The sequence below is a fragment of the Xenopus laevis genome, chromosome 4L (genome assembly GCF_017654675.1).
Source record: "Xenopus laevis strain J_2021 chromosome 4L, Xenopus_laevis_v10.1, whole genome shotgun sequence".
NCBI lineage: Eukaryota > Metazoa > Chordata > Amphibia > Anura > Pipidae > Xenopus > Xenopus laevis.
In genome coordinates, this window is record NC_054377.1 from 27,481,378 (window position 1) to 27,508,758 (window position 27,381).

At 40.2% G+C, this 27,381-nt stretch overlaps 1 protein-coding gene across 2 annotated transcripts; it reads right to left on the reverse strand.

The window, feature by feature from the left end:
• rtn3.L (reticulon 3 L homeolog) lies at window positions 1-27,381 on the reverse strand. Of its 2 annotated transcripts, XM_018256707.2 has the most exons (9): window positions 27,241-27,381; window positions 27,026-27,115; window positions 11,999-13,105; window positions 7,936-8,143; window positions 7,461-7,599; window positions 4,198-4,267; window positions 3,109-3,155; window positions 1,918-1,976; window positions 1-1,781 (listed from the first exon to the last, which is right to left on the reverse strand). In XM_018256707.2, the coding sequence occupies exons 2-9, from the start codon at window positions 27,099-27,101 to the stop codon at window positions 1,736-1,738; spliced, it is 1,752 nt and encodes a 583-aa protein (XP_018112196.1). In that variant the 5' UTR covers window positions 27,102-27,115; window positions 27,241-27,381; the 3' UTR covers window positions 1-1,735.

Below are 27,381 nucleotides of genomic sequence, written 5' to 3' on the forward strand. Positions count from 1 at the left end.
CCAAGTGTTCCTATTCCTTTTTATTAATACCACATGTATTTGCAATATATATAGAATTTTGTTCCACGGGACTTGCAGAAACTAAAAAATAAAAAAAAAATTGATTTTATACTTCAGACACCTGAAAAATAAAAGCAGGGTTCCGTGTGAACAAGTTGGTTTGACAGCATTATTAGTGTACATGTCCCTCTCATGATTAAAATGAAACAATAATGCATTTAACTTTAACAGCATTGATACATAGTGAATAGTTAGAAGCTCAGTGCAACACATCACATTAAAAAAAAAAAGAACCCTGCTCCCCAGGCAGGATAGGTTCTCCCTAACTTCAATCTATAACCTCTCTTTTTATTACCATTTCATCCATTGTGCTGGGATTATATGAAGCTATTCTTTACTTCATTACTAGGGATGCACTGAATCCACTATTTTAGATTCGGCCGGACCCCCGAATCCTTTGCAAAAGATTTGGCCGAATACCGAACAGAATCCTGGTGGAAACATCTTTTGCTTCCTTGTTTTACGCCATTTCCCTCCCCACCCCCTAAGATTCGGATTCGATTCGGCCAGGCAGAAGGATTCGGCCGAATCCTGCTGAAAAAGGCTGAATCCCGAACCGAATCCTGGATTCAGTGCATCCCTATTCATTACATAATGGCCCCTGTTTATGGGGGTACCCAGTTACCTGCGACAGTTCAACATAAAAAAAGACAAAACTGCAGCTTCCAGGAACCTCAAAAAACGATTAGCTGGATCCTACTATGCGAGTAACAGATTTATCTCCCAGGGCTTTACAGAGGAGATCAAACCTGCACTCCTGTCCCAAACACTAACAGGAAACCTACGACTTAAAGCTTTGGGAACATTCAGTGAACTTGACTCACACTTGCAAACTGGGCATCTATCGGGGGTCATATCAAGTCTGCAATTACATAATGATAATCCATAAAAACATTGAGAGTTAATATAAGTGTATTAGCTTTTCGGGACTCTTGTGTAGATTATGTTTAAGGATAGCAGTTCCCACTTTCCATGGTGCAAGAAGAGGAGACAGAATGTGAGGCACATGGAGAGAGTGCAGGATACCAACTTTGTGTCCCATCAACCATCAGTAGTTCCTGGCATGCCACTCAAAGCATTTCCACGCAAACAACACAAATTAAATATAAATTAAATAGCAAAATAGAACGCAAAGAAGGTTTTTTTTTTTTTCTAATGATGCGGCAGTGACTGGCATTCAGTGGGTGGGTGCTGGATTAGGAAATTTCATTCCGTAGGTTTATAAGATGCGGAGGCAGGAAGAAGGCAAAAGGAGAGAGAAAAGATACAAAAAAGGGACAGAACGTGTGTGTGTGGGGGGGGGGGGGAGTTAAAAAAGTAGAAGCAAGAGAGTAAAGGGCAAGGTAGGACTGCAGAAGCCTTGAGGCACATGCAGATCAGAGACAAGCCAATGAGACGGGTAGGGAGCGGCTGGTGATGGAAGGGGTGACAGGCGTAGTAGGTGCTGCTGCTGGGTCTCTACCCAGCTCTCCAGTGTTTACAGAAACCCAAATTCAAGATCCTGTAAGAACAGAACCTCACCCTGCCAGAGACACACCAGGTGTAAATGTGTTTCAACAGGACCTTATAGCCACATAAAAGGAAGCCAATTTAACAGTAAGTAAAGAGATATGACATAGCCAGTGCTCACTCCCTTACAACCACCCTTCCCCTCTCCCTCCACAGTTCTGCTCCTTCACTCAGACTTTTTCTTCAGGGCTCCTGGGAGCTTGGCTTGAATCCTGCAACGGAAAAAGGCACTTTGTCAAACATTGCACATATTCAGCTAGGGCTATAAGCAAATCAAATCACAGTTCTCCAACCCAAACAGCCCCATCTAATAAAGCCTCCCCATGCCCAAGCCCAGGTCCTACTTACTTCTCTGTTATGGACTTCACTTGGCTATGGACCAGCGAGACGTAATGATCAATTTGTACCTAAAGGGAGAAAGAAAAAAGGAAGCAAGAAGAATTAAAATGAGAAAATCAATCAATCGGCTGAAAAAAAAAAAAAAAAGGTAGACTCGCGGAAGCAGAACACTTGTACAAAACTGTAAAGCAGGGGCGTAACTACAGAGAAAGCAGACCCTGCAGCTGCAGGGGGGCCCATAAGGCCATAAATAATGAGCAAATTCAAAATATATTGGTAAAAAGGACAACCTGTGGTTATGTTGGGGGCCCTAAAATTAATTTGCTGTGGGGCCCAGTAACATCTAGTTACACCACTGCTGTAAAGAGTGCAGTATTCTGAGCAGGCTGCTTATTCTGCAAGAGAACCAACACGTGTCCTTCATTTATAACATCAGTATTCGCGATGGGCGAATCTGTCCCGTTTTGCTTGGCCGAAAAACAATTTGCAGAATATTAATAAAATTAGCAAAATGCATTGAAGCCAATGGGCGTCCAAATTATTTTGACGTGTGAAATTTTTTACATGTGCAATCTTTTTTGTCGCAGCAAATTTTTGTGGCAGTTTTTGCAAAAAAAATTTGCAGGTGGCGAAATGCGGAAATTCACCGCAAATCCAGGCCTAGAGAATAAATTCACCCATCACTAGTCAGTATGAGTTCCAGGGCTGCCATGCAGTGCACAACCATATCAAAACAAATATTGCAGTACTCCAGTGCCTTTTCAATTGGGTGGCCCAAAACCTGCAGATTTCTTCTGTAGTGGGTCGCAGGCAGCAGGCCTTACCCTTACCCACTGGTGACCCAATCTGATGATAGGCTTGCTCCTACCTGTATCCCATCACTGATGTCACGCCCATTGATTTACTAATATACAGGGTAGCAAGCAGGCCGGGACTGGCAATCTGTGGGTTCTGGCAAATGCCAGAGGGGCCGCTATAAGATCCCATAGAAAATCAGTATTTAGTGGGCTGGTGGGGGCTGATTGGGCCTCTGTGTGGGCTGATTGGGCCTCTGTGTACCTGAAATGCCAGGGCCTATTTTAATTCTCAGTCCAGACCTGGTAGCAAGTCTACATTTCATTGACTGAATAGGTCAGCAAAAACAAGAGAGAATATACATGTCCTGGAGGGGCTGAGAGATATAAATTATATTAGACCTACCTTGTATTTCTCATACACTATGGGTGCAGTGAAAGTCAGCAGGACGCCTACAGTAAACACAAAGGGCGACAAATAAATAATCCTTTCATGGAGGGGAGTCACTTGGCATACGTATATACAATTGGAACAAATAATATGCAGACGATTACCTTTTTTCACCCACCTGGAGGTTGCTCTAGACTAGCGCAAACTATATTGCTCTACCTTCAGTAAAAACAAGCCACTCTAGCGCCTACACCCAGAATTTAATAAGCAAGTAGCACATTTATTTAATACTATGCACACGGAGTTGCTCGACAGCATTGTAATCACTGCAAAGCTACCTTAAATGTGTATTAAATATATCCAAAAGAATGGAACAGATCTATTAAAAATATAAATAAAAAAAAAACAAAACGAGCGTATACCCAAAATAAAATGTAATTCTAAACCACTTTCCATGGTGTTACTGGTTATAATCGCTACTACAATGATATATACCTTTATGTGCCTGCCCTTTTCTGTACTCCTGGTTCTTGTGATTGAACAAAGTTTCCATTTTTTGAGGGTAAATTCCCCTTTAAAGTACATATGGAAACTTCACAATAGATGCATATTTAGCACTAAATACCACTGTAATAAGTGTAAAATGCACATTTGCCCAAGCAAATTATATACACACACAGTTTATAATATATACATTATGTGTGTGTGTGTGTGCGTGCGTATTTATTATCCACTATTTTAGATTCAGCCGAACCCCCGAATCCTTTGCAAAAGATTCGGCTCAATACTCAACCAAATCCTAATTTACATATGCAAATTGGGGGTGTGAAGGGGAAAACATTTTTTACCATGCGATTTCCCTCCCCACCCCTAAATTGCATATGCAAATTAGGATTCGGTTCGGCCGAAACAGAATCCTGGATTTGAGCCGAATCCTGGATTCGGTGCATCCCTAGTGTATATACATTGTGTATGTGTATATATAATTTTCTATTATACAACAGACAAAGTATAGGATACATTTATACATAAAATGCATAGATTATAAATATATATGTAATATAATAAATAAAATAATACAGAATGCAGAGAACAAGCTCTTACCAAGAATGAGAAGTGTGATCCCATTAAATACAGCTCCTACGTAAGTCATCAGCCACATAAGTAGGGCAAGCTGGAGAGAAGGAGAAGAATACAGAATAAATGATAGAATATCAAAAATATGGTGCTTCTCATGCTTCAATTGAAAAGCATGAAAGTAGCCAAAGGGTTTCAGTAAGCATAAGCAAATGCAAGGTATCAAGGGAAAGTTTACCTTCTTTATAATTAGCATTTTTCACTTATTTTAGGTAAAAAGTAATTTACGGTGTCCATACAATTCTAAAACGCCAAAACATTTTCGCAGTGCAGTAGAATAGATTTAATTTACTTGCATTTACATAGAAGTTGGAGGGTATAACTAAGGATCTCTATACGGTCTTTGAGTCCTGGGAGTATTCTGTTTGCTGGGGGCCAATGTCCACCATAAAAATTCTTATGCATTATTTCATTATTTATATTGAGTGGGTAACTTAGTAGTACTGGGCCCCATGATTACTGATGGTGACCTACAGTAGAAGCATTTATACATGCAACCCAACAGGATTCAGTGCAATCTAGATTCAAAAATAAAGATAGCAAAGAATCAAATCCCAGGGCCAATACTAGATTCCAAGTGCAGGTAGGTACATGTAATCCAAAATGCTTGAGACCTGGGGCTTTCTGGAAAAGGGGTCTTTCCATAATGTGGATCACCATACACAACTAAATGAGCATTTGGCTGGTTTTGCCTCTAATAAGGATTAATTATATCTTAGTTGGGATCATGTACAGGGTACTGATATAATTATTGGAGAAAACGAAAATGTTTAAAAATCGGCATTATTTAATTATAATGGACTTTATTGGAGAGCCATCACGTAATTCTGAGCTTTCTGGATAATGGGTTTCTGGATAACTGGTCCCATCAGTAACACCACATTTTTTAATGCTTAATTCCCCCCCCAAAACAGCTATAAATAGGTAAGGTTTACTTCCCCTTGGAATTTTTCAAATCTTCAGCTTGAATCTGAGTGCCCCATATGAGAAAGGCGAAATGGCAACGGGCAGCTTGAAAGTGGCGTTTCACCTTTAAAGTTAACTTTTATTATGTTATAGAATGCTCTATTCCTAGCAACTTTTCAATTGGCCTTCATTATTTTTTTATAGTTTTTTTTTTTTGACAGTCTATAGCTTTCAATTGGAGGTCACTGACCCCATCTAAAAAAAAAAAAAAAAAAAAAAAACGCTCGGCAAGGCTGCAAATTTATCGTTATTGCTACTTTTTATTACTCATCTTTCTATTCATAACCTCTCCTATTCATATTGCAAACTTTTATTTAAATCAATGGATGGTTGCTAGGATCTTTTGGACCCTAGCAACCAGATTTCTGAAATTGTAAACTCAAAAACCATTTCCAAATTGTCTCAGAATATCACTCACTAAATCAGGGATCCCCAATTTTTGAACCTGTGAGCAACATTCAGAAGTAAAAGGAGGTGGAGAGCAACACAAGTAGGAAAAATGTTCTTGGGGTGTCAAATAAGGGCTGTGATTGGCCATTTGGTATCCCCTGTGAGGATTGGCAACCTACATTGAGGCTCTGTTTGGCAGTACACCTGGATTTTATACAACCAAAACTTGTCTCCAAGCCTGGAATTCAAAAATAAGCACCTGCTTTAAAACCACTGGGAGCAACATCCAAGGGGTTGGAGAGCAACATGTTTCTCACGAGCTACTGGTTGGGGATCACTGCTCTAAATCATACTAAATGTTAACTCAAAGGTGAACAACCCTTTAAATTAATTGATTTCAATTTTTTACAATTTGTGATTTTTTGAGTTATTTAGCGGCTCTCAAGATGGCAATTTCAGCAATCTGGTTGCTAGGGTCCAAATTAGCAACCATGCATTGATTTGAATAATAGACTTGCTTATGAATAGGAGAGGCCTGAATAGAAAGGCGAGTAATAAAAAGTAGCAATAACAATACATTTGTAGCCTTACAGAGCTTTTGTTTTTTTAATAGAGTCAGTTAGCCCCTTTTGAAAGCTGGAAAGTATCAGAAGAAAAAGGCAAATAATTAAAAAACTATAAAATAAATAAATAATGAAGACCAATTGAAAAGTTGCTTACACTTGGTTGTTCTATAACATACTAAAAGTTAACTGGAAGTTGAACCACCCCTTCTTGGTCATCTGGACATAAAAAATGGTCCTTTTCAAATTAAACATGAAATCCAATTTCTATTTTTTATTAAATCATTCGTAGCCGTTCTCTTCACCATTTGATTGCGTAACCAGGTCCCCCATTCTGGTGCACAAACAAGATTCTGAGATGACACAAGGTTTGTCTTAATAACAGTGTCCACAAAATGGCTCCTGCCTGCTTGCTATAATTATGAATTCCCAGATTGAAGGAAACAAGATTCAAATAATTTATACAGTGTAATTAAAGTTATTTTTGCTTTACTGATGTGATAAAATAGGATTTGGAATATTTTTTATGGGGTGATGGGTCCCCTTTAACCAGATGTCAGTTTTGTACCAATAGCCTAAAGCACCTTAGTTTTTTTCCAGCGTCTGCAGCTTAAATATATGCTCACAACATTACCCCAAAGCTGTCTGAAGGAACAGAAGCACAAATTTAAGCTGCAGACTCTGAAAAATCTTAGGTGTTTTAGGTTATCCATACAAAGCGGACTTCCGGATCAGCGCACAGAGGAATTCAAACTGCTGTTGCCTTTTATGTTGCACATTGCATGTCAAATTCAAGCTGAAGAGGAAGTAAGCCAAGAGGAAGTAAGTATAGCTATAAGTATAGCTATTTTGGGGGGAAAGAAGTATTAAAAATAATTGGTGTTGCTGGTACTCTAATATACTAGCACAAACCTAAGAGTTATAAAAGGGATGAATGAGGAGGTAAATTCAGCTACTATCTAAAAAAGGGTTCTGAAATAGAGTAAATATATAATATACAAAAGCCATGAATATCTTTAAATTATTTCCTTATAAATGGCGAGTTCTGATGTCATCAGTTATAAACTGTGAGTTCTGATGTAATTTCTGTCACATGACTCACTGAAACTTGTATTATAATAAATAATGTACCCCCAGTTGTAAAATATGAGGATATTAGAAGTTACCTCGGAGTTCCATGACCTGTATAAAAACACTCCGCCTTCGGCCTCGTGTTTTTATATGGTCATGAAACTCCTCGGTAACTTATAATATCCTTATATATTACAAGAGGGGCTACTTTATTCACTATATATTTTCTTTTCTCGTCACCTTGAGTGAATCCACAAGGTCGTCCACAAGAAAGAGGCGAACAATATACTTCAGAGCATGGTTGACATGAGCGAGGGATGCAGTCAATGCCTTCTGGAAAGAGTCGGATGACAGTGTGATATCTTTCTCCAGCAGAGGCCTGTGAAAATAAGATGGAAAAGATTCATACAAAAATACCTACTAGGGTAACAGGAAGAGCCCCCAGACAGCTATTCACACATTCCCCATAAAGACTGGCGTGCAACAGCTTGTCCAATCACTTTATAACTCTGAAGTTACACAGGGGCTCACTCTACTCCTTGCAATGACTGCCTCATAGTACAGTTGAATGGATCTGAAGGACAATGGCCTACACAGGACACCAAGGGAGCTAAATGCTGATGGAACTTTCAATATCTCCCAATTCAGCCTTGCTGACTTAACAGGCTCAGCTTACTTGATAGTTAATAAAGAAATCAAATGTATTTGCCCTTACTTGAAGGGATGGCCCTCGTCGGTCTTTTGGACAGCTTGTAGGACAGACTTGTAGACACGGTAGCTTATGGTGACTGTGAGCAGGGACAGGACAAGATAGGAAATGACGCTAATAATGCTGAATGCGGCCAGAGATAGAAGCAGTACCATCGTCCCTCCAAAAACCATTCCAGATTGTTTTACATCCCGCCAGTACAACAGGTCCCGCACTGAAAAAGAGAATAGAGTCAGTTCTGTAAAGTCACAATCTGAATACTGCATTGTCGTCATCTGTGAGTTTTACTGGTCAGAATAATGGGAAAGGTGTATAGACACCTACTCGCTTGAGCAACAGGTGCCTACACCCATGTACAGCATACTGCAACTGCAAAGGACAAAATGAATTGTGGGGAGATTTGGTAAATCCCATTCTGAAGATACACAATATGGTCAAAAGTATGCCAACACCCCTTCTAATGATTGGAATTGGCCAGTGGCCTAACTAAAGGTAGAAGCAGACCATGGCTGGGAGGGCTTTGGGGCTGGGTCTGCTTCCTCTGTAGCACCTTTTTTTTTCCAACATTGTGTGCAACCCCCAATTTTAGACGTTAATGGCGGGCCCAGTGGAATTGGCCAGGTACATGGAGAGATGGGATAGGAAGAACTTTACTGGCCTGCACAGAGCCCTGTCCTCAACCCTACTGCATACCTGTGGATAAATTGGAGCGGCTAGGCCTGACCCCCCTCAGCAAATCCCATGCAACAATTTCCCAACACCAACTTCATTGAAGAACCCCTGGTTTAAGAATGGACAGGCAGGTGGTCACATAGTGTATAACCACAAGGCCCAGCATATACAGTGAGCTGATGCTGTAATAAAGCCAGTTATTGATTCATACAGCAGCATTGTGTTAGTTATCCGACTGGGCATGTGCTTACCAGTCTTGCTCATTTGTACTTGTATATATATGAAGTTATATCCAACATGTATTGCAGTTACACATCGGTGGAAAAAAGCCATGGGACAAATAGGGTGAGTGGTGCATAGATATCCGTGGGGGGTTGTGGGAATGTAAAAGCAGGTGTGGCACTGGCTGTATGTGGGCACAGGGCAATGCAAAACAGAGGATGATTAAAGGCCAAACCTTTAGTACCTTGAAGCCAGGTATAAGTGCCAAAAAAATGTTTTCCATCTCGATTTCTTCCAGCTAATTAAAAGCCACACTACCAGCCCCCCCCCCCCAAGAATGCCATTCATTAAAAAGGGCAAACGCTTCTCAACCTTTTTATTATTATTATTATACAGTATTTAGATATGAGGAATTTACCATTACTGGAGCCATTTGTTATCAAACGTGACTACCCCCATAAGGTGCCTACTATGGGAATTTCTAATGCGCTAATCAAGAGGTTGTTCCCCTGGTATAATCTGCAACTGTTTTTCCTATATTAAAAGTAATTTCTGTCCTGGCATAAAGTTTGGTGAAAAAAAAAAAATGATTTAGTGAATTAGGCAAAAATATACAAACCTTTTGTATTTTAAATAGAGGAGGGCTTAAAAAACGGACTAAATTTACCCCCTAAGGTTAAAATTTGTTTGATAAATGTATCCTATTTCTATATAGCCTTTCTCACAAATTTTCTCAAACAACAAGATGACATGGATTACTTTGCAAGCAAAACATTATGTCTAGTCATACTCCAGCAGAATTCTCCACTGAAATCCATTTTTCAAAAGATCAAACAGATTTTGTTATATTCAATTTTGAAATCGGACATGGGGCTAGACATATTGTCAGTTTCCCAGCTGCTCCCAGTCATGATTAAATTCAGTCACTCTTTACTGCTGCATGGCAAGTTGGAGTGATATCATCCCCCCCCCCCCAGCAGCCTAACAACAGAACAATGGGAAAGTAACGAGATAGCAGCTCCCCAACACAAGATAACAGCTCCCTGGAAGATCTAAGAACAGCACTCAATAGTAAAAGCCAAGTCCCACCAAAGACTGATTCAGTTACATTAAGAAGGAGAAATAACAGTCTGCCAGAAAGTAGTTCCATCCTAAAGTGCAGGCACAAGTCACATGACTGGGGCAGCTGGAAAACTGACAATATGTCTAGCCCCATGTTAGATTTCAAAATTGAATACAAAAAATTCTGTTCGCTCTTTTGAAAAATGAATTTCCGTGCAGAATTCTGCTGGATCAGCACTATTAACTGATGCGTTTTGGAAAAAAACATGTTTTCCCATGACAGTATCCCTTTAAAAATTATTTGGAACCTTCCACTTACACCTAAACTAAGTGAATAATATAATATTAAGGAAATATTGCGCACACACACACACCCACAAGTTTTAGAATATTTGCATCAGCTGCCATAGTGCTTGCCTCAGGTCCTCTTTAGCAACAGGCAATGGATCAAATACATTCACTCGACCTGAATGGGGGGTGTATAAAAAGCACCTAAAATGCAGTGGAACCTCAAAAACTGGTAAAACACAGTAAGAACTGAGTTTCCCCATGTCTAGAGATGCTAACTCAGATGCAAGTTATACAGGGACATTTTGACCCCGTCATCCTTGACCCTGCCCTGCCACACTCTTCCCCTGCCAATGCCCGTACTTCACTGCTTCTGACAATATTGGAGAATTTCAGATGAGTCTATGCATTTCAATAGAGCACGTAAATTCAGTTTCGGGTGCCAGTTACAGACAGCGGGAGAATGTTCTTTTACTGTAGGTGTACGGGTGAGAGGGGATTAAATCAGAGAGATTCCCGACAAATACAGGGGAGTTGGCATGTCTGGATATCATCAAACACAATTTGCCCACATATATGAAGGCTCAAACTGGATTCTTAGGTTAAAGTCAGCTAGAAGCCAGGCCAAGGATACTGGTGCGGTCTGGTAGATTTAGTCGCTAGTGTTCAATTTCACCCAATTCTTTGTTGCTCAGTTGTACTAAAGATTATCGATGGAAACCCATTCAATCCCAAATAGGGTTTGTTTTGGCAACAACCCTTTATATAATATATTACAGTTGTTTAGCTGTAAATTTCATTTCCCATCATGACAACCTTGCTATGTATGTAACCAGATTTATCTAATACCATATCTTGTTAAACTAATTTTCCAGTGTGTGCACATTCACTCACACAACCTACAAATTCTTATTAATAAACATTAAGGATGAATAAGGGTAATTAAGACTTGATATATGACTTTGCTCCTAGGAGGGACTGATCCAGTAAGGAATAAGATATTGTAGGAGATTAGATCTACACAGAAAGTTACACTGGTAGAACTGGCTCCATAATTAATATTAAACAGGTATTAGTAAGCTAGCTATCACTTAATGTGCCAGATTGAAATTAAAATCACAAGGGGTGTTTGGGACAGGGGAATGGGGTGGAGTCTGCTTAACATTTGCATGTATGCAACAAGGGACAGTAAATATAATAATGGGGGGGGGGATTAGCTGCAATATTGCACAGCTTTTCAATTTTACACAAAAATAAAACATGCTAAACTGAAGATATTGGAATGATCTTGTTTTAAAGGCCTCATATGGGCTGGGATCCTTTTGGTAAGTATTCATGTGGACGTTTACCTCGAGGAAGCACAATCTGCAAAATAATACCCAACAAGAACAGTTCAATGCAAAATCGGAGGTAAACATAAATTGGGGTGTACGGACGCATGCAAACAGAAGTCAAAGAGGTGGGGATGCACAAGCAGCATGGAGAGTACATGCACTCATGCTGGTTGCATTTTACAGTAGTTACATATTGGTAGGAAAAAAAGCAGGGAGAAGTATAAAACGGTGGGTAAGAGCATTCCGCAGAGGACAGTTTGTTGCCAGAGGAGGATAGAACATGCTTTTTAGACATCCATACATAGAACTTGGCATCCGTGATGCATACCAATGGGTGACTTGGGTGACTTGACGTGCATGCCAGAGATGTATTCATGCATCAGTTGACTGGGCATGGATGATGCAAATCAATGATCTGTGGTTCATGCCAGGTGCAAAATGCCATGCCATCTGGTTTGTCAACAGTGCTGGGTACATGGATACTTCTTTACCTTTGCGTGTTGCAGTATTAACAGGCGAGTCCTGGGGTAATGTATGATAGGTCTGCAAAACTGCGGTCTTCAAAGCTTCTGCGCTACCAGACTGGGCAATAGGGTACAAGATTTCTGGAGAAGACTCTCTGCTTTCAGATTCTGGATCTTCCCCGATAACAGCCAATGCCCTCAGGGCTTCAATAGTGAGATTTTCCTGAATCTGATTTTCTAGAGAATCTATTTTGCCCTGGTTGGTGACTCCTGTAAACTGGTCCACAACAGAGGTCTCTGCCAGGAATACAAAGCCCTCGCTGTTTGGAGAGTCCAGAACATTTTTGGTCAATCCAGTTTCAGAGTTGGATGTAGCAGAAATGTCTTCTGTCTTGTTGCATTCATTTGGTATGTGCAGTCTTGCGTTGCCTTGAGTAACAGAAATCTCATGCTCTATTGCTCCCACTCCTTCTAACAAATCGCATTCTAATTCTTGTTTCTGCTGAGCTCCACCAATTTCAACCCAACCTTCCTCACAGTGTACCAATTTCTCTGTCGTCGTGCTTTTCAGCCTCCAGCCTGCATCAATGACAGTGTCATCCGATTCCCCAGAACTGTCCAGCTCTTCATCCACCTCTTGCCAGCGTACTTCAGGTTTTCCATAGGAAGAACTTAGTAGACTTTCAGCAGAGCTAGTCTCTCCAGCCTCTGCACATGTTAGGTGTGACTCTTCATATTGACCCCTACGTTCCTCTGTTTTACTTATGTACAATTCTTGGGAATTATTCAGTTCCAAATTTCCACATTGTGTATCAATCAGCTTATTTACATGTGCTGCATTGGAATGTCCAATATAAAAATGTTCAGGCAAATCTGTGTTCCTCAAACAATAGTCCTCAGAGGTGTTTCTCACATTATCCAACGTCATGGACAGGTTCCCATCATTTTCCGAAATACCAGCAAATACAGGCCCGGTGTCTGATGGCTCAACTCCCTCTACAGACCCATAAGGATATGGAGTTTTAGATGAAAAGTGTGCAAGACCGTAAGCAGTAGCCGTGTTGTCCCCAGTGGTGTTCTTGAAGTCAAAGCCTGTGCTGTTGGCAATCATTTCAAAGGGAGAACCCGGTGACTCTGGAGTCAGGTATTGATAATGAAAGTATGGAGAAAAGGGCACAAGAAAAAAAATCTGTAAAGGCTTTGCCCTTGTAACTATTGAATGACAAATAAAGTCTTTCATAAGTGACTTTGTGACAGTGACAATCATTGAAATATGCTGACTGGAGGCAGGAGGCAACCATCTCTCTTTGAAGCTGTCCCTGATATTGAACGAACCAAGAAAAGCATAGGTACACAATTGCAAGCTCATGCTTTCTTTTGAAAACATTAGGTACAGGTATGGGACCCGTTATGCAGAATGCTTGGGACCTGGGGCTTTCCGGATCTTCACACTTTAAGTCTACTAGAAAATCATGTAAACATTAAATAAACCCAATAGACTGGTTTTGCTTCCAATAAGGATTCATTATCTATCTTAGTTTGGATGAAATACAAGTCACTGTTTTATTATTACAGAGAAAAAGAAATCATTTTTTAAACTTTAGTTTATTTGGTTATAATGGAGTCTATAGGAGTCAGCCTTAATGTAGTTCGCAGCTTTCTGGATAACGGATCCCATACCTGTACTATAAAATAGTGCTGCAGGTACCATAAGCAGACAACAAAATCAAAATTCTTTATTCCTATTGTTAAACAAACACAATATAGTGTAGTATAGTAAAATAAAGTCATCTTTTTACAAAAATATCAGATGGCTCCCTCCTGCTTTCTTTGTATCTTGGGAAAAGGGAAAATATAACTCCCTTTTTGACTCATTTAGTCATGTAGAAAAGGGGCATTAAACTTCCAAATATTAATATAAACAAAAAAAAATAGCACACACATACTCTGAAAAGCAGAGGGACTTCAAAACTGAGAATCCATCACTTTACAATGGAAAAAGGTGAGAGAGGGGTTCATTACACTGTGAGCCTAAGGGATGTTGGGAAATGGTAACATGGCTTCTTTTCATTCTGTGAAATCAGGGTTGTCTGTACAAAAAAAACTCAAATATCAGGTTTCAGCTAGACTTTATGTACCCTACAGAATGTCAAAATGAATGTTAAAAGGGAGGTATATGCTCACTGATGTCGCTGTCCCTCCTAAGATCAAAAATATTAATGGCTAAAAATTAAATTTCAAGGAATGCCATCACTCAAAAATTACTCTTTTTAAAAAATTGAATGCAATGTATATCATAGGGTCAGTGGCACACAAGGAGATTTTAGGGTGTTTTGAGAACAGCACTAAGCAGTCTAAATGAACGCAGCAACTGAAGCCAAAATTACGCGAATTAACCACAATTACCTTTGGCAATACTTGTCAGGCAACAGTTGCCTGGAAACGCAGCAGTCTGAAATATCCCTGTGTGGCATTGCCCTTAAGTATGACAGCTGCTGGTGTGTGAGACAAAGGAAGGACACTTTAACCATTTCATTACATTTCCCTATGCTAGGACAAAAAGTGACTACATTTTTATACATATAATGATGAAGTACAAAGATAAACACTATTGTTAGTGCTAGCTAGTGCTAATTTAAGCAAGATTCCTAAAAATTGAACTTCATTTCTTTTAAAGACTAAACTAGAAGGGTGAAGACACACAGAGCTATTAGTAGCATCTACTTGTCACGGCTACAAATAAGACAAGTGATAATTTATCAAAGGTTGAATTTCTAATTAATGTGAATATTTTTCAATTCGAATATACTTACTATTCGACTGGGAGTTTTTTTTTTTAAGAATTTTTTTTTAGACTAATATTCGATTGAATGCTTTGACCCAAAAATTTTAATCATATTAGATTCGTACAAATCGTTTTTCAAGAAAAAAAAACATGAATGTCAGGAAGGCTATTAACACCTCCAAATGGCTCAACAACCTCTGCCACTGACTTGTACATGAACTCTGCAGGTTTTAGGTGGTAAATATTCGAATTAGGACGGTTTCCATGGTCCAAGTGTGATAAATCTCACATTCAAATTTGCATTTGAATATGGGAATTAACATTTGAATGTGTGAATTTTAAAACTCGAATATCCGAATTTGAATTTACTATTCAACCCTTAATAAGTTTGCCCCACGTGTTTTCAAGGAGGCTATTCTAAGTATGGTCTATGACAGGGTATTACAGTAGTAGCTGCTACTAGTATCTGTGCGACTATACCCTAAGGGTTGGGGCAGATTCGAGGAGATTTAGTCGCCTGGCGACTAATAGACTTTTCAGCGGGGCGACAATCTCGCCTAACTGCCTTACTTCTGCTTGAATGAAGAATTGCCCTCGCTAATGAACTCGCGGCACTTTGACTTCCGAAGTTGCCCGAAGTTTCCTCGTGAGGCACCTTCAGAAATCGAAGCGCCGCAAGTGCATTAGTGTAGGTGATTCTGCATTCAAGCAGACGGGAGGCAGACTGAAGGCAGCTCGCGGAGATTGTCGCCCTGCAGAAGAGGCGATTAGTCGTCAGGCTAAATACTCACCCCCCCTTAAAAGGTTTCCCTTGCACCAGAGTTGAGAAAAATGGCAATACTTTGGAGCAAAGAAACGGGCCTAGAATATATTTTTATCAACTCAGGGAAAAAAAACATGGCAATTTTGTTCATTGGGGGTACCTAAAAAAAAAAAATTGCCACTTCCCGAGTATTTTAGGGTTTACAATTTATAAAAAGGGAACATAATTTGGTTAAAAAGGACAAGGAAAACTTTTATAACTGGAGGGTGCCCGTTTTGGATAACCCAATTTTGGACACATACATGGATGGTGCCTATATTCAATACAAGGCTCTGCCTGCAGCAGATGTAACCAGGGTACAATAAAAACAAAACAAAAATGTCTGGCAGGCTTTAGTTCACCCTCTTCATGGCGTTCATTTTAAAAATACATTATTTGAAGACAAGGAAAAGATTCGATAAGAGCAGCTACAAGAATAGACAGCAACCTAAAGGCGAGGGTTAAAGCATCACAATTGCAGTTGTTTAAAGTCAAAACACAGATGTATGCACACACACATCACACGATAGGCAAGCTCATGCAGAATCTGCAAGGCAAAGTATGGCAAGTGAAAAAAGATGATTAAATAAGTTTTGATGGCAAAATAATTGTTATATAGAGATCAGGGAGCTGAACTGTGGGACAAAAAGAAACCAAGCAAAACATGTTAGGATTTTGCACAAAGCTGCCCAGCTACAAGGGACGTTACGTTTTACTCTGAGATTAATCCGAAATGTTTCACATTGTATATTCATATTTAGAAATTACTTACTAATCATTGGGGGGGGGTTCCGTTGTAGGAGGAGGTGTCAGCACTGTGGTTAATTGATTAGACTTGTTTTAACACAGGAATCATCTTCAACTATAATGACCTTTTTTTAAGCTTTTATTATTCCACACTCCATGAGTTTTGCTGGGGTTCAGAAACCATTGCCTCAATACTCCAGACCTTAAATAAACCAAGTACATACCTCCAAACATACTCCAATGGTATCGCTACGGAGCGCCGATCAAAGCAGTCACGGAGTCAGGCGTTTCAATATCAAATTATTGGCTTTATTAAGCGCATTAATAGTACAGTGGAGGGGGATTACAACAGTTTGACTCCGTGACTGCTTTGATCGGCGCTCCGTAGCGATACCATTGGAGTATGTGTTAAGCCGGCTAGAAGGAGCCAGAAGTATCGCGAGAGCTGCGACTCAGCAGGAGCCGGCGTACCACGGGTGAGCTCCGCCATTAGCCGCATCGTCCTTGTGTTTGTTACATACCTCCAAACATTTGGAAAACAGAAAGAGGCAAAAACATTTTCCGCGTGTAGCACCGTGAATATTTTTGGACCATGCCCATTTTATGGCAACACCCCTAAATACCACATGCCTTTTACAAAATGTGGCAGGTTATGGAAAGTTTGAACACATTTCTTGGAGTTTTAGGATTTAGGTTTTGTGCGTTATTACAGTTTTGCTAATGGAAGTGAATTGCCCTTTAAGCTGCAAGTCACAGTTTCCCCAAGAGACCCGCTTATCTGAAAACGTATCTAAGTGCAGGGCTCTCTGCCAAAAACCTCAGTTTTAGAAACGTTGTTTCTTTTTCTGGCTCAGTGCAGGAGATCAAAGAGAAAGTTGGGATCTTTCAGTAACAATCTGGGACTGCGGGTTGAGCTGTCAAAAACGGGACTGTCCTGTGAAAAATGGGACAGTTGGGAGGTATGCAAGTCCTTGTTGATTGTCCATTCCACGAAAGTGCTATTCACTGGGGAGCATCACTGAATTTATTCTCTAACCTTAGACCTACAAGCGGCATTCCTCTTCTCTGAAAACAAAGCACTTGCTGGGGTACTTTTCTTCTGAACGCCAAGATCTTCCAAGGATTTCCCATGAACTCTTGAAATTGCCTGGGATCATTCACATGTGCGGTAGTTTAACATCACAAGTCGCCACAAATGCACGGTGTAAAAAATTTAACTATAGTGTGCATGTGAACAAATGATGACGCTTTCACTCTTAATAATAATACTCCCCTGGGCAGGTGCTTTTTTCAGTGCAGACACGTGCCAGCTGTAGTCTGAGGTGAGAGAAAGGGGGAGCCTAATAAATGGGCAACCCTCAGTGAATAGTACTTATCTTGCCCATTTAGAGGGGTAGTTCACCTTTAAGTTAACCTTTAGTATGTTATAAAATGGCAAGTTATTAGCAACTTGCCTTCATTTTTTATAGTTTTTGAATTCTTGTGACTCTCACTTGCTTTCCAATGGGTGTCATCGAAAAAACAAGGCTACACATTTTTATTGCTACTTTTTATCACTCACCTTTCTATTCAGGCCCTCTCCTATTTGTGTCCAAAGCAATTGCTAGGGTAATTTGGACCCTAGCAACATGATTGCTGAAATTGCAAACTGGAGAGCTTCCACACAGAGAGCTAAATAACTGAAAAACTACAAATAATAAAAAATTAAAAAAAAAAACTAATTGCAAATTGTCGTTAAATAGCACGCTCTACATCCTACAAAAACTTAAAGGTAAACAACCCCTATAAGAATTAGGGATGCATCAAATCCAGGACTCTGTTTGGGATTCTGCCTTTTTCAGAAGAATTCGGATTTGACCGAATCCAAGTGTCTGGCCGATGCGAAACCATGGAGAAAAAAACAAAAAAAAAAAAACACATGACTTTTCATCTGACTTTTCATCACACAAACATGGAATTCAAATATTTCTTAAACACAGGCTGCTTGTGTGGTTCTCTTTTCCCTTATTTACATATGCAAATTAGGATTTGGCCAAATCCTAATATTGTGAATTCGGTGCATCCCTAATAAGAACTGGTTTCCCTCCTTCAATACCAAGACTTAAAAACAAAAAGGGCCCAGAAAAGGAACACAGATGATACTTCCATGCAAGGATACATGGGTCCCATGGCATTATAAATATTTAAACTTAGTGCACACACACACACACACACACACAAGGTTATAGCTACGTCACACACACTCGCACAAGGGTATAGCTACCACACACACAGGTATAGCTACGTCACACACACTCGCACAAAGGTATAGCTACACCACACACACACTCTCACAAGGGTATAGCTACGTCACACACACACACTCGCACAAAGTTATAGCTACGACACACACACACACAAGGCTATAGCTACCTTACACAAGGGTATAGCTACGTCACACACACGAGGGTATAGCTGCGTCACACACACACACACGAGGGTATAGCTACGTGACACACACACACACAAGGGCATAGCTACGTCACACACGCACGCACAAGGGCATAGCTACATCACACACACACGGGCATAGCTACGTCACACACACACTAGGGCATAGCTACGTCACACACACACTCGCACAAGGGTATAGCCACGTCACACATGGGTATAGCTACGTCTCACACACACACACCTCACACATACCGTTTTCCAAATACGCTGTACACAGAGCTGCATAGAGCCCCCTAAACCAAATTACTGCAGTCAAATAATATTTGTTTAATCGCTGAAGAAAAATAAAGGAAACATGTTTTCAAGTGTCAATTTGGCAGTTGGTTTTTCCATGTGACTAACACATACCTCTGCAGTCACATTGTGATTATGGTTTATTAAGGGCCAGATGCTGATTTATACTCACAATGCCCTGCTTTGTTCTACATTCAAACACAAGGCCAGAAAAGGGGGGGGGGCAGGGAAAGAACGGAACATTTATATTTTATGAGAGTGATGTGGATATTCAGTTTACTTCATTTGTTCTATACCATCTACATATTAATGCTGAAAGCAAATGGAAAGTAAAAAAAAAAAAAATGCTCTAAAGCAGTTGGAGGTTCTGCTCTCAGTTCCCCTTTTGATTCACGAGGAAACTTCAGGGCGACTTCAGAAAACAAAGCGCTCAGAGTGCCATCCCGCCGGCTATTTCAATTCTAGCCGGCGGGAAGGCAGTTCGGGTAGATTAGTCGCCCGAAGAAGAGGCGATTTGTCGCCAGGCGACTAAATCTACCCGAATCTCCATGTTTGTCTCTGCCCTTAACCATCACTACAAGAAGGTAAAGTAAAATAAGCTGATACAGGGCCAAAAAGTTTAGCTTTTAGTATCTAAATTCACATGCAAGCAGCCAGCCACAAGGGCTCCCTGGGAAAGGTGACAAGATGGCGTTGCATCACTCACTAGGTCAATACCATGGAACAATGTGTTTTTCAGCAAAGAGGAGCGGTAATCCATAGTCTCAACAATTACAATTAAGGGGGTATGTAACAAATTGGCACCCCACAGTAATTAAAGCCTCGCCTTTTCCTTTAAAAAAACGCTGCGCTATGCTACATCTGTTACAAATCCTGGATAGAAAAGGTTACCTATATTGTGTACAGGTATGGGACCTGTTATCCAGGACACTCGGGACCTAGGGATTTCCGGATTAGGGATCTTTTTGTAATTTGGGTCTCCATATCTTAAGTCTACTAAAAATTAATTTGAACATGAAATAAGTTCAGTGGGCATGTTTTGTTTCAGCAATGATTAATTATCTCATTATTACAGGAATCATTTTTAAAAATGTGAATTATTTGATTCTAATGGTGTCTATGGGAGGCATCCTTCATGTAATTCGGAGCTTTCTGCATAATGGGTTTCCGAATAATGGATCCCGTTCCTGTATTAGAAACTTCTATTTTTTCCCAACATAGAAGAGCATGTTCTTTCTATTGGCCATTTTACCATATCACTAAAGGCAAAAGGAGTGGAGGCAGTGACTTTGTTACAGGGTATATCAATGCTGGCTGGTTATCAGTGTGGCCCATACAGAGGGAGTGGCTGCAGGAGGCGATAGTAAGAAATTAAGAAAAGTAGTACGGGTAGGCCAAGGTTGAATTGAACTCTAAGGGTAGGGACACACTGGGCGATTCGGGGAGATTTAGTCGCCTAGCAACTAATCCCCGAATGCCTTCCCTCTCTCTTGCGCAGGCTAAAATGAAAAATCGCCTGCGCTAAAGCACATGCAGCAATTCATTTTCCAAAGTCGCCCGAAGTTTCCTCGTGAGGCAACTTCGGAAAACGAATCGCTGCATGTGCTTTAGCACCGGCGATTTTTCATTTAAGCCAGCGCAAGCGAGAGGGAAGGCATTCGGGGAGATCGGTCACCGCAAAGACGAGGCGATTAGTCGCCAGGCGATTAAATCTCCCCGAAATTGCACAGTGTGCCCCTAGCCTAAAGGGCCTGACAGTCAGAGTAGGATCACTGTCAGATGCCTTAAACAGTATTTATTGGGCTGGTGGAGGCAGATTAGGCCTCTGTGTACTTGAAACACCAGGACCTGTTGTGAATCTCATTCTGGGTCTGTCAGTGGGTACTGTAATGCAATCCCACTAATCTGATCCAATGCCATTAACTGAAATCAGAGCAAACATGCTGATGTGCATGAGGCTGAATATATACTGTGTATGGGAAACAACACACTGGTACCATTAGTGGTTGTAAATACTGCACATCTGAGCTAATGACTAATGAGACCATCCCCATCTCGTGATTAAAAGTAAATGCAAGTGTGCAGAGAAGGAAAAGTGATTGCCTCTGGAAAATATCAGCTTTCTGCTTGCATTAGGGAATCTGTACGCCTTACCCCTGCCAGTCCTCTGTGTCTTGCTTTCTTCCTATCAATAAAACAGAAGCCTGTTATGCTTTAGGGTGTGGTGCAAAAGGCAGATAGAGCTTTTCTCAGGCCATAAATGTGGCAGAAAAATGGGAATTGTTTAAATTTGCAGATATTACTTGAGACTGTAAGCTTTACAGGGCAATGACCACCTTCCTACTGTGTCTCGTACTGCATAGCACTTTAGCTCTGTGTCCATATATAAGCTCTGTGTATTGTGTATATTTATTATTTATTAAGTGACTAAGTCTTCCCGCCGTGTACTTTTATGCATTATACAGCGCTGAGGCTAATTAACAGATCTTTACAATTAAAATTCTACCTACATACATACATACATATTTCCCTGGCAAGATTTGAACCGAGACCCCAGGGCTGCAATGAAGCAATGGCAACCACTGTTTCGCCCCTTAAAATATGATCAAGTAAACCAAGACCAAGTAAATCCCTTAGCTTAAGGGTAGTATTAATGATATTTATAACCAAGACTTGCAGCTGTTTGGGGCTGCACTGTATGGCGAGAATAAAGCCTCATGCGATTTCAATATAGAGCTCATCTGTTTCTCCCTTTTCCTTTCCTAAAGATTAAGGGATTGTATAGCAGCTCTCAGTTTCCTTGGAAGTCAGATAAAATATGCAATGCATGGTGGGTGGGGGCGTCATACTCCCAACAGAAAAGAAACATAGCCCCAGTCACCTTCTGCCCTTTGCCATTTAGCCTACTTGCCCTATGACCTGTCATCTATTTTAAGAAACATGCTAGATTTATTAAAAGAGAAGTAATCCTATCATATAAATCAGTGGTCCCCAACCAGTAGCTCGTGAGCAACATGTTGCTCTCCAACCTCTTGGATGTTGCTCCCAGTGGCCTCAAAGCAGGAGCTTATTTTTTAATTCCAGGCTTGGAGGTAAGTTCTGGTTGTATAAAAACCAGGTGTACTGCCAAACCGAGCATCAATGTAGGTTGACAATCCACAAAGGGGCTACTAAATGGCCAAATACAGCACTTATTTGGCACCCCAAGAACATTTTTCATGTTTGTGTTGCTCCCCAACTGCTTTTTTTTCTGAATGTTGCTCACGGGTTCAAAAGGTTGGGGATCCCTGATATAAATCCACCACCAACCTACAGACTACCAATGAATAAAGCATTGGAATCGCTATCTATATTAATGAAAATAAGCGAGCCGACAGTAAGCCTTACCTAATATCAGTGCTCATTGCCACTATGAGCCAACCACCCTGGTCCACAGACAGCTTATGTACAGTAAATTATGCAATGGCAGCACATATGTACAAAATCCTTCAAGATGAAAGAAAATCTGCATGACAATTTAAGGAAGCCAATTTGGCCACCACAGAGACACATTCCTGGAACAGCTTTTGTTGGGCCATCTTCGGAGAGAGGTCCTTATTTAGGTTAAGAAGGAGACAGTTGCCAAATGTAAGAAATGCATGGGATTGGTTTAGAGGATTTACTTCTCCTTTAACCGCTTGATCTAATGCCGGCTTCTCAAAATTAAATTGAGACATTAACATTAATCAAAGTACTACTGCAAGATACTGTGCCTTGTAGTAGTAGTGCACACACACAACCAACAAAAGAGTGCTTTAATTTAGTTACTATGATAAAATAGAAACAATTATAGCCACATGAAAAGATGACTTACGTGCATCACAAAGTCACTGGGTCTTTAAACTGGATACATTTTTATTTAATATTCAAAAATAGGATTGTCCAAAGATATTGGCAACATATTGGAAACAGCCCTATTCAGTTACAAAATAAGAAATGTTTGTATGTATACATAAATGGAAAAGCCCTCTTCTAACCACAAATGGCCAGAGCAAACAATATGGCAACTCATTTCCAATCAGATAGGTATCTATTTAGCAGATGCATTTAATTTTCACCCTTTTTTTAAGTTAAATTACAGATACCCGCATTTTAATGGAAAATGGCTCACAAAGCAGTGTATTTTAAAAATAAAATTAGCAGATAGACAGGTTTGCTTTTTGATACTGTAGCACCAAAACACAAAAAGCAGATGCCAGCTAAATCAATTTCTTGCAGTATTAACCAAACAAACATCTAGAGTATAAGCTCAATAATTGAGAAACTAAACATGAAAAGTTTGTCTGAGACACTGGTTTATGAACGGTTCATTTACAAACAACTCTTGCCAGTCAATAGCAAGCTACAGTTAGCACAGTTTTCAAGCCATGTTGCAGTAGATGAAGATTAGTGTATGGGTGACTTGCTTGCCAATTCTGGGCCTCCCCATAGTGAATAACAGCTGGTCTGTACCCCATGCTGAGCAATTACCTAGTCAATACTGCTTTGCCATAATGACCGGATATAAACAGGAAGGCTGTGTCATAATTAAGAGAAAAAAAAAGTTCTCCTGCATGTAATGGAGAACAGACAATGCAGAGAATTTCCCTCCAAGCTAAATGAACCCTACAGCTCTAGTACCCAGGAACAAATGTAAACGAAATAGTTCAAAATAAAAAGCAAAAGTACTCAGAAGAGCACTTACAGGAAAGGTATAAAAAGACAAAGTACGGAAAGCTGCCAGAAGATGAAAGTGGCAGTGGAACCAGGGCATGCCACAACCAGGCACAAATTGGCAAAACATCTGTATAAGTGTCCTTCAACAGAAATGTAGTAGAAAAATGGAAGAACACTTGCTTGGATTCACGGATCAGTAATGCTTGAACTATGCATCTTTCTGGCATGTGAGTATTGCTGTTTTGCTTAAAAAAAAAAACGTAGATATTGGTACATTTATTGTGAGCCCTGGCCACGGGTTGTGCACAAAAGTTAAACGTGTTCCGTAGCAAAGTCAAAACACTATATCTACATACTCTACAGCAGTGCTGTCAACTTTCTTAATAGGGCCAATAAGCTGAATAAAAACCAACATTTTTGTGGCCCAAATTTAGGAATGATGTCATGTCCAGTCTATGCAGATCATAAGCAGGAAGATTCAAATTAGGCCCTGCATTTCAAGTAAACAGAGGCCCAAACAGCCTCCCATCAGGCTCAAAAATAGTAACTGTATATGGCAGTGGTTCCTTTGGCATTTGCCAGAACCTACATATTTTGATTTAAAATCACAGCCCTGCTCTACCGGAAGTCTGTAAAAATCACTTAAAGGGGTTGTTCATCTTTTAAATTAACATATCAGTATGATGTAGTGAGTGATATTCTCTGACAATTTGCAGTTGGTTTTCATTTTATATTATTTGTGGATTTTCAGTTATTTAGCAGCTCTCTGCAATTTCAGCCATCTGGTTACTAGGGTTGAAATTCCCCTAGCAACCATGATTTGATGTGAATAAGAGACTGGAATATGAATAGGAGTGGCCCGGATTAGAAAGAGGAGTAATAACAGTAAATGTGCAGCCTTACAGAGTATTTGTTTTCAGATGCGGTCAGTGACCCCCCCCCCCATTTGAAAGCTGGAAAGAGTCAAAAGAAGGTAAACAATTCAAAAATATATATATTTTTTTTAAAGAATAATGAAGACCAATTGAAAAGTTGCTTAGAATTAGGCATTCTATAACATACTAAAAGTTAACTTAAAGGTGAACCTCCCCTTTAATAAAGACAACTGTCTTAAGATCTAGGTCTCAGTTAAACCAACTACAAAGGGGAACACATTTTCTTTCTCTATTATAAATAAACAGACATATATTAAGTGCAAAAGAAAGCCATATTAACCTACAAACACTGCAATAGTACATTCTCCAACTTTCTGAGGAACCTCGCCAATATGAACATTTTACCATCTAAATTTATACAGTTAATTATAAAAATACAAATAACCTGGTATATACACAGAAAGACAGAAGTATCTTCCTAGGTCAATTGGATGCTTAAATTATGCCCCTGAATCTGATCCATTGAGCTGTCATGACAATAACGATCCCAACACATTAATGCAGGAAGCACAAAAGGGCTATGACATAAAAAGATTCCAATCCTTTAAAAAAAAGAAAATCAACCTAAATGGCCTACATAAAGATAGGCGTACTATTGCATCAATCTGATTATAATGATTAAAAAAAAAAAAGCTTGCTGATTGGCCGTTATGCGTGATTGCAATGGTGCAATGTTGTGCAATTGTTATGATACGATTACATGGAAACAGCATAATCTTTCATATAAATCTTTACATGACTTCACCTGCATGCTACAGCGAACATAGTTTGAATGGGTCCTTGCGTTTTCATTAGAGGGAAACAATTGCAATCAATGTTTTTTCTAATAATGAAAGAACATTCCTTGTTTGCATATTTGAGTTGTGAAATGACATACTTCTGCTTTGGCATTTCCCACCAACCTCAACTGAACTTCACATAAAAAGTGTTGGCAGTAATGACATTATAGTGTCCTATGCATTAAGAAAAAAGCAGACGTACTCAGCAGCGCCTTACAGAGTTTGGTAATCATTCAAATCTGTCCCTGCCGCAGTAGAGCTTACAATCTATTACAGCCTTAAGGTGGCCAGCCATACACGGGCAGATAAAGCTGACGATATCGTTTAGACCAGGGGTGTCCAAACTTTTTGCAACGAGGGCCAGATTTGGTGAGGTGAAAATGTGTGGGGGCCGACCATTTAGCCCGACATTCTTTGAACCATTAACACCATTTAACTCATTTAAATAAGGAATAGCGTAGCTGTAGCAGTAATATTTGGGCACATTAGTGAAATGATCTGCCACTTGGTCTATACTGCTGCCTGTGTGCTGAAGGTGTTAGCAATAAACACGTACTGGCACATAGTGATGCGTCGCTCTCGCATAATTCTTTAGCGCTGAAGGTGTCAATAGAAGTACTGACGTGCCAGTACAGTACAGTAAAGGAGTATGTGCGTCTCTACGTTCCAGTATGTGTTTATTGCTAACACCTTCAGCACACAGGCAGCAGTATAGACCAAGTGGCAGATCATTTCACTAATGTACCCAAATATTACTGCTACATCTACGTGATTCCTGATCGAACTATGCTGGCGGGCCGCATTATTATTAATTTCATGATGGAGGCTGAGGGCCAATGTAAATTTGATAAAGGGCCACAATTGGCCCGCGGGCCACACTTTGGACATGCCTGGTTTAGACCAATTTGACAGCTAATCTGCCCATGTTTAGAGGCTTCCGACGGGTCTTACCGATCGATATCTGGTTACAATATCGATCGGGAAGGTTCGATTTTAATCCCGACGACCCGTCAGAGCCCATTACGCTCGACGTAATCCGATCGTTCAGACGTAGGGCCGAACGGTCAGATTACCGCCGATATAGCCCTACCGTTAGTGGGATATCGGGCAAAAGATCCGCTCGTATGGCAATGTCGCCAAACGAGCAGATCTTATAGTGTATGGCCACCTTAACATCCCTATCACATTCACACAACAATGGGTTAAATTTTGCCAGGAGCCAATTAACCTGCCTGTATATTTTTGAAGTGTTAGAGGCACCCGGAGGAGACCCGTACAGACACTGCCAAGGATAGAATCTTATTCAGAACCCCGGTGTTGCAAGACAGCAGTGCCGACAAGTGAGCCACCCTTTGATAACTGACAGTGAGATGTACAAATGCAAATAAGGCAATTTCTGAACTCAGTATATTACTAAATACAGTAAGTCTTTAGTTGTCTTTCAATGACACCTGCTGTTACACATGAAAATGCATACATGAATCAATACTGCCTGTTCTATATGGATTTCTCTTTCTATGATTATAAAATATATATACACATTAACTGCAGGGCTTTCAACTGCTCATTAATATATGTCATTACCTGCACAGCCGCTGCCCTTCTCCCCAACTGAAGAAGAGGATATATGGGAGGACTGAGGCCCGCTGGTCTCCGCCATACTGGTGCTGATCACTAAAAACAGAGGATAATTCACATTAACAGAGATGTCTTGCATCATCCTCCTCTCCTAGGACTACATGGCCCCTTCCCTTACACGTGCAGTGCCCCAGAAATAAATGATAGGTGTCCCATTTTACCTTTTAAAGATGTAATTAATCAGGACTGCAGAATCCTCCTCTCTGCTCCGTGTCTGGGCTGAAATGAGGGCTGGGCGAGTCTTTTCATTCTCCCACAGGAAGTGATCATAACTGTGAGTGACAATAGAACACTGCAATAGC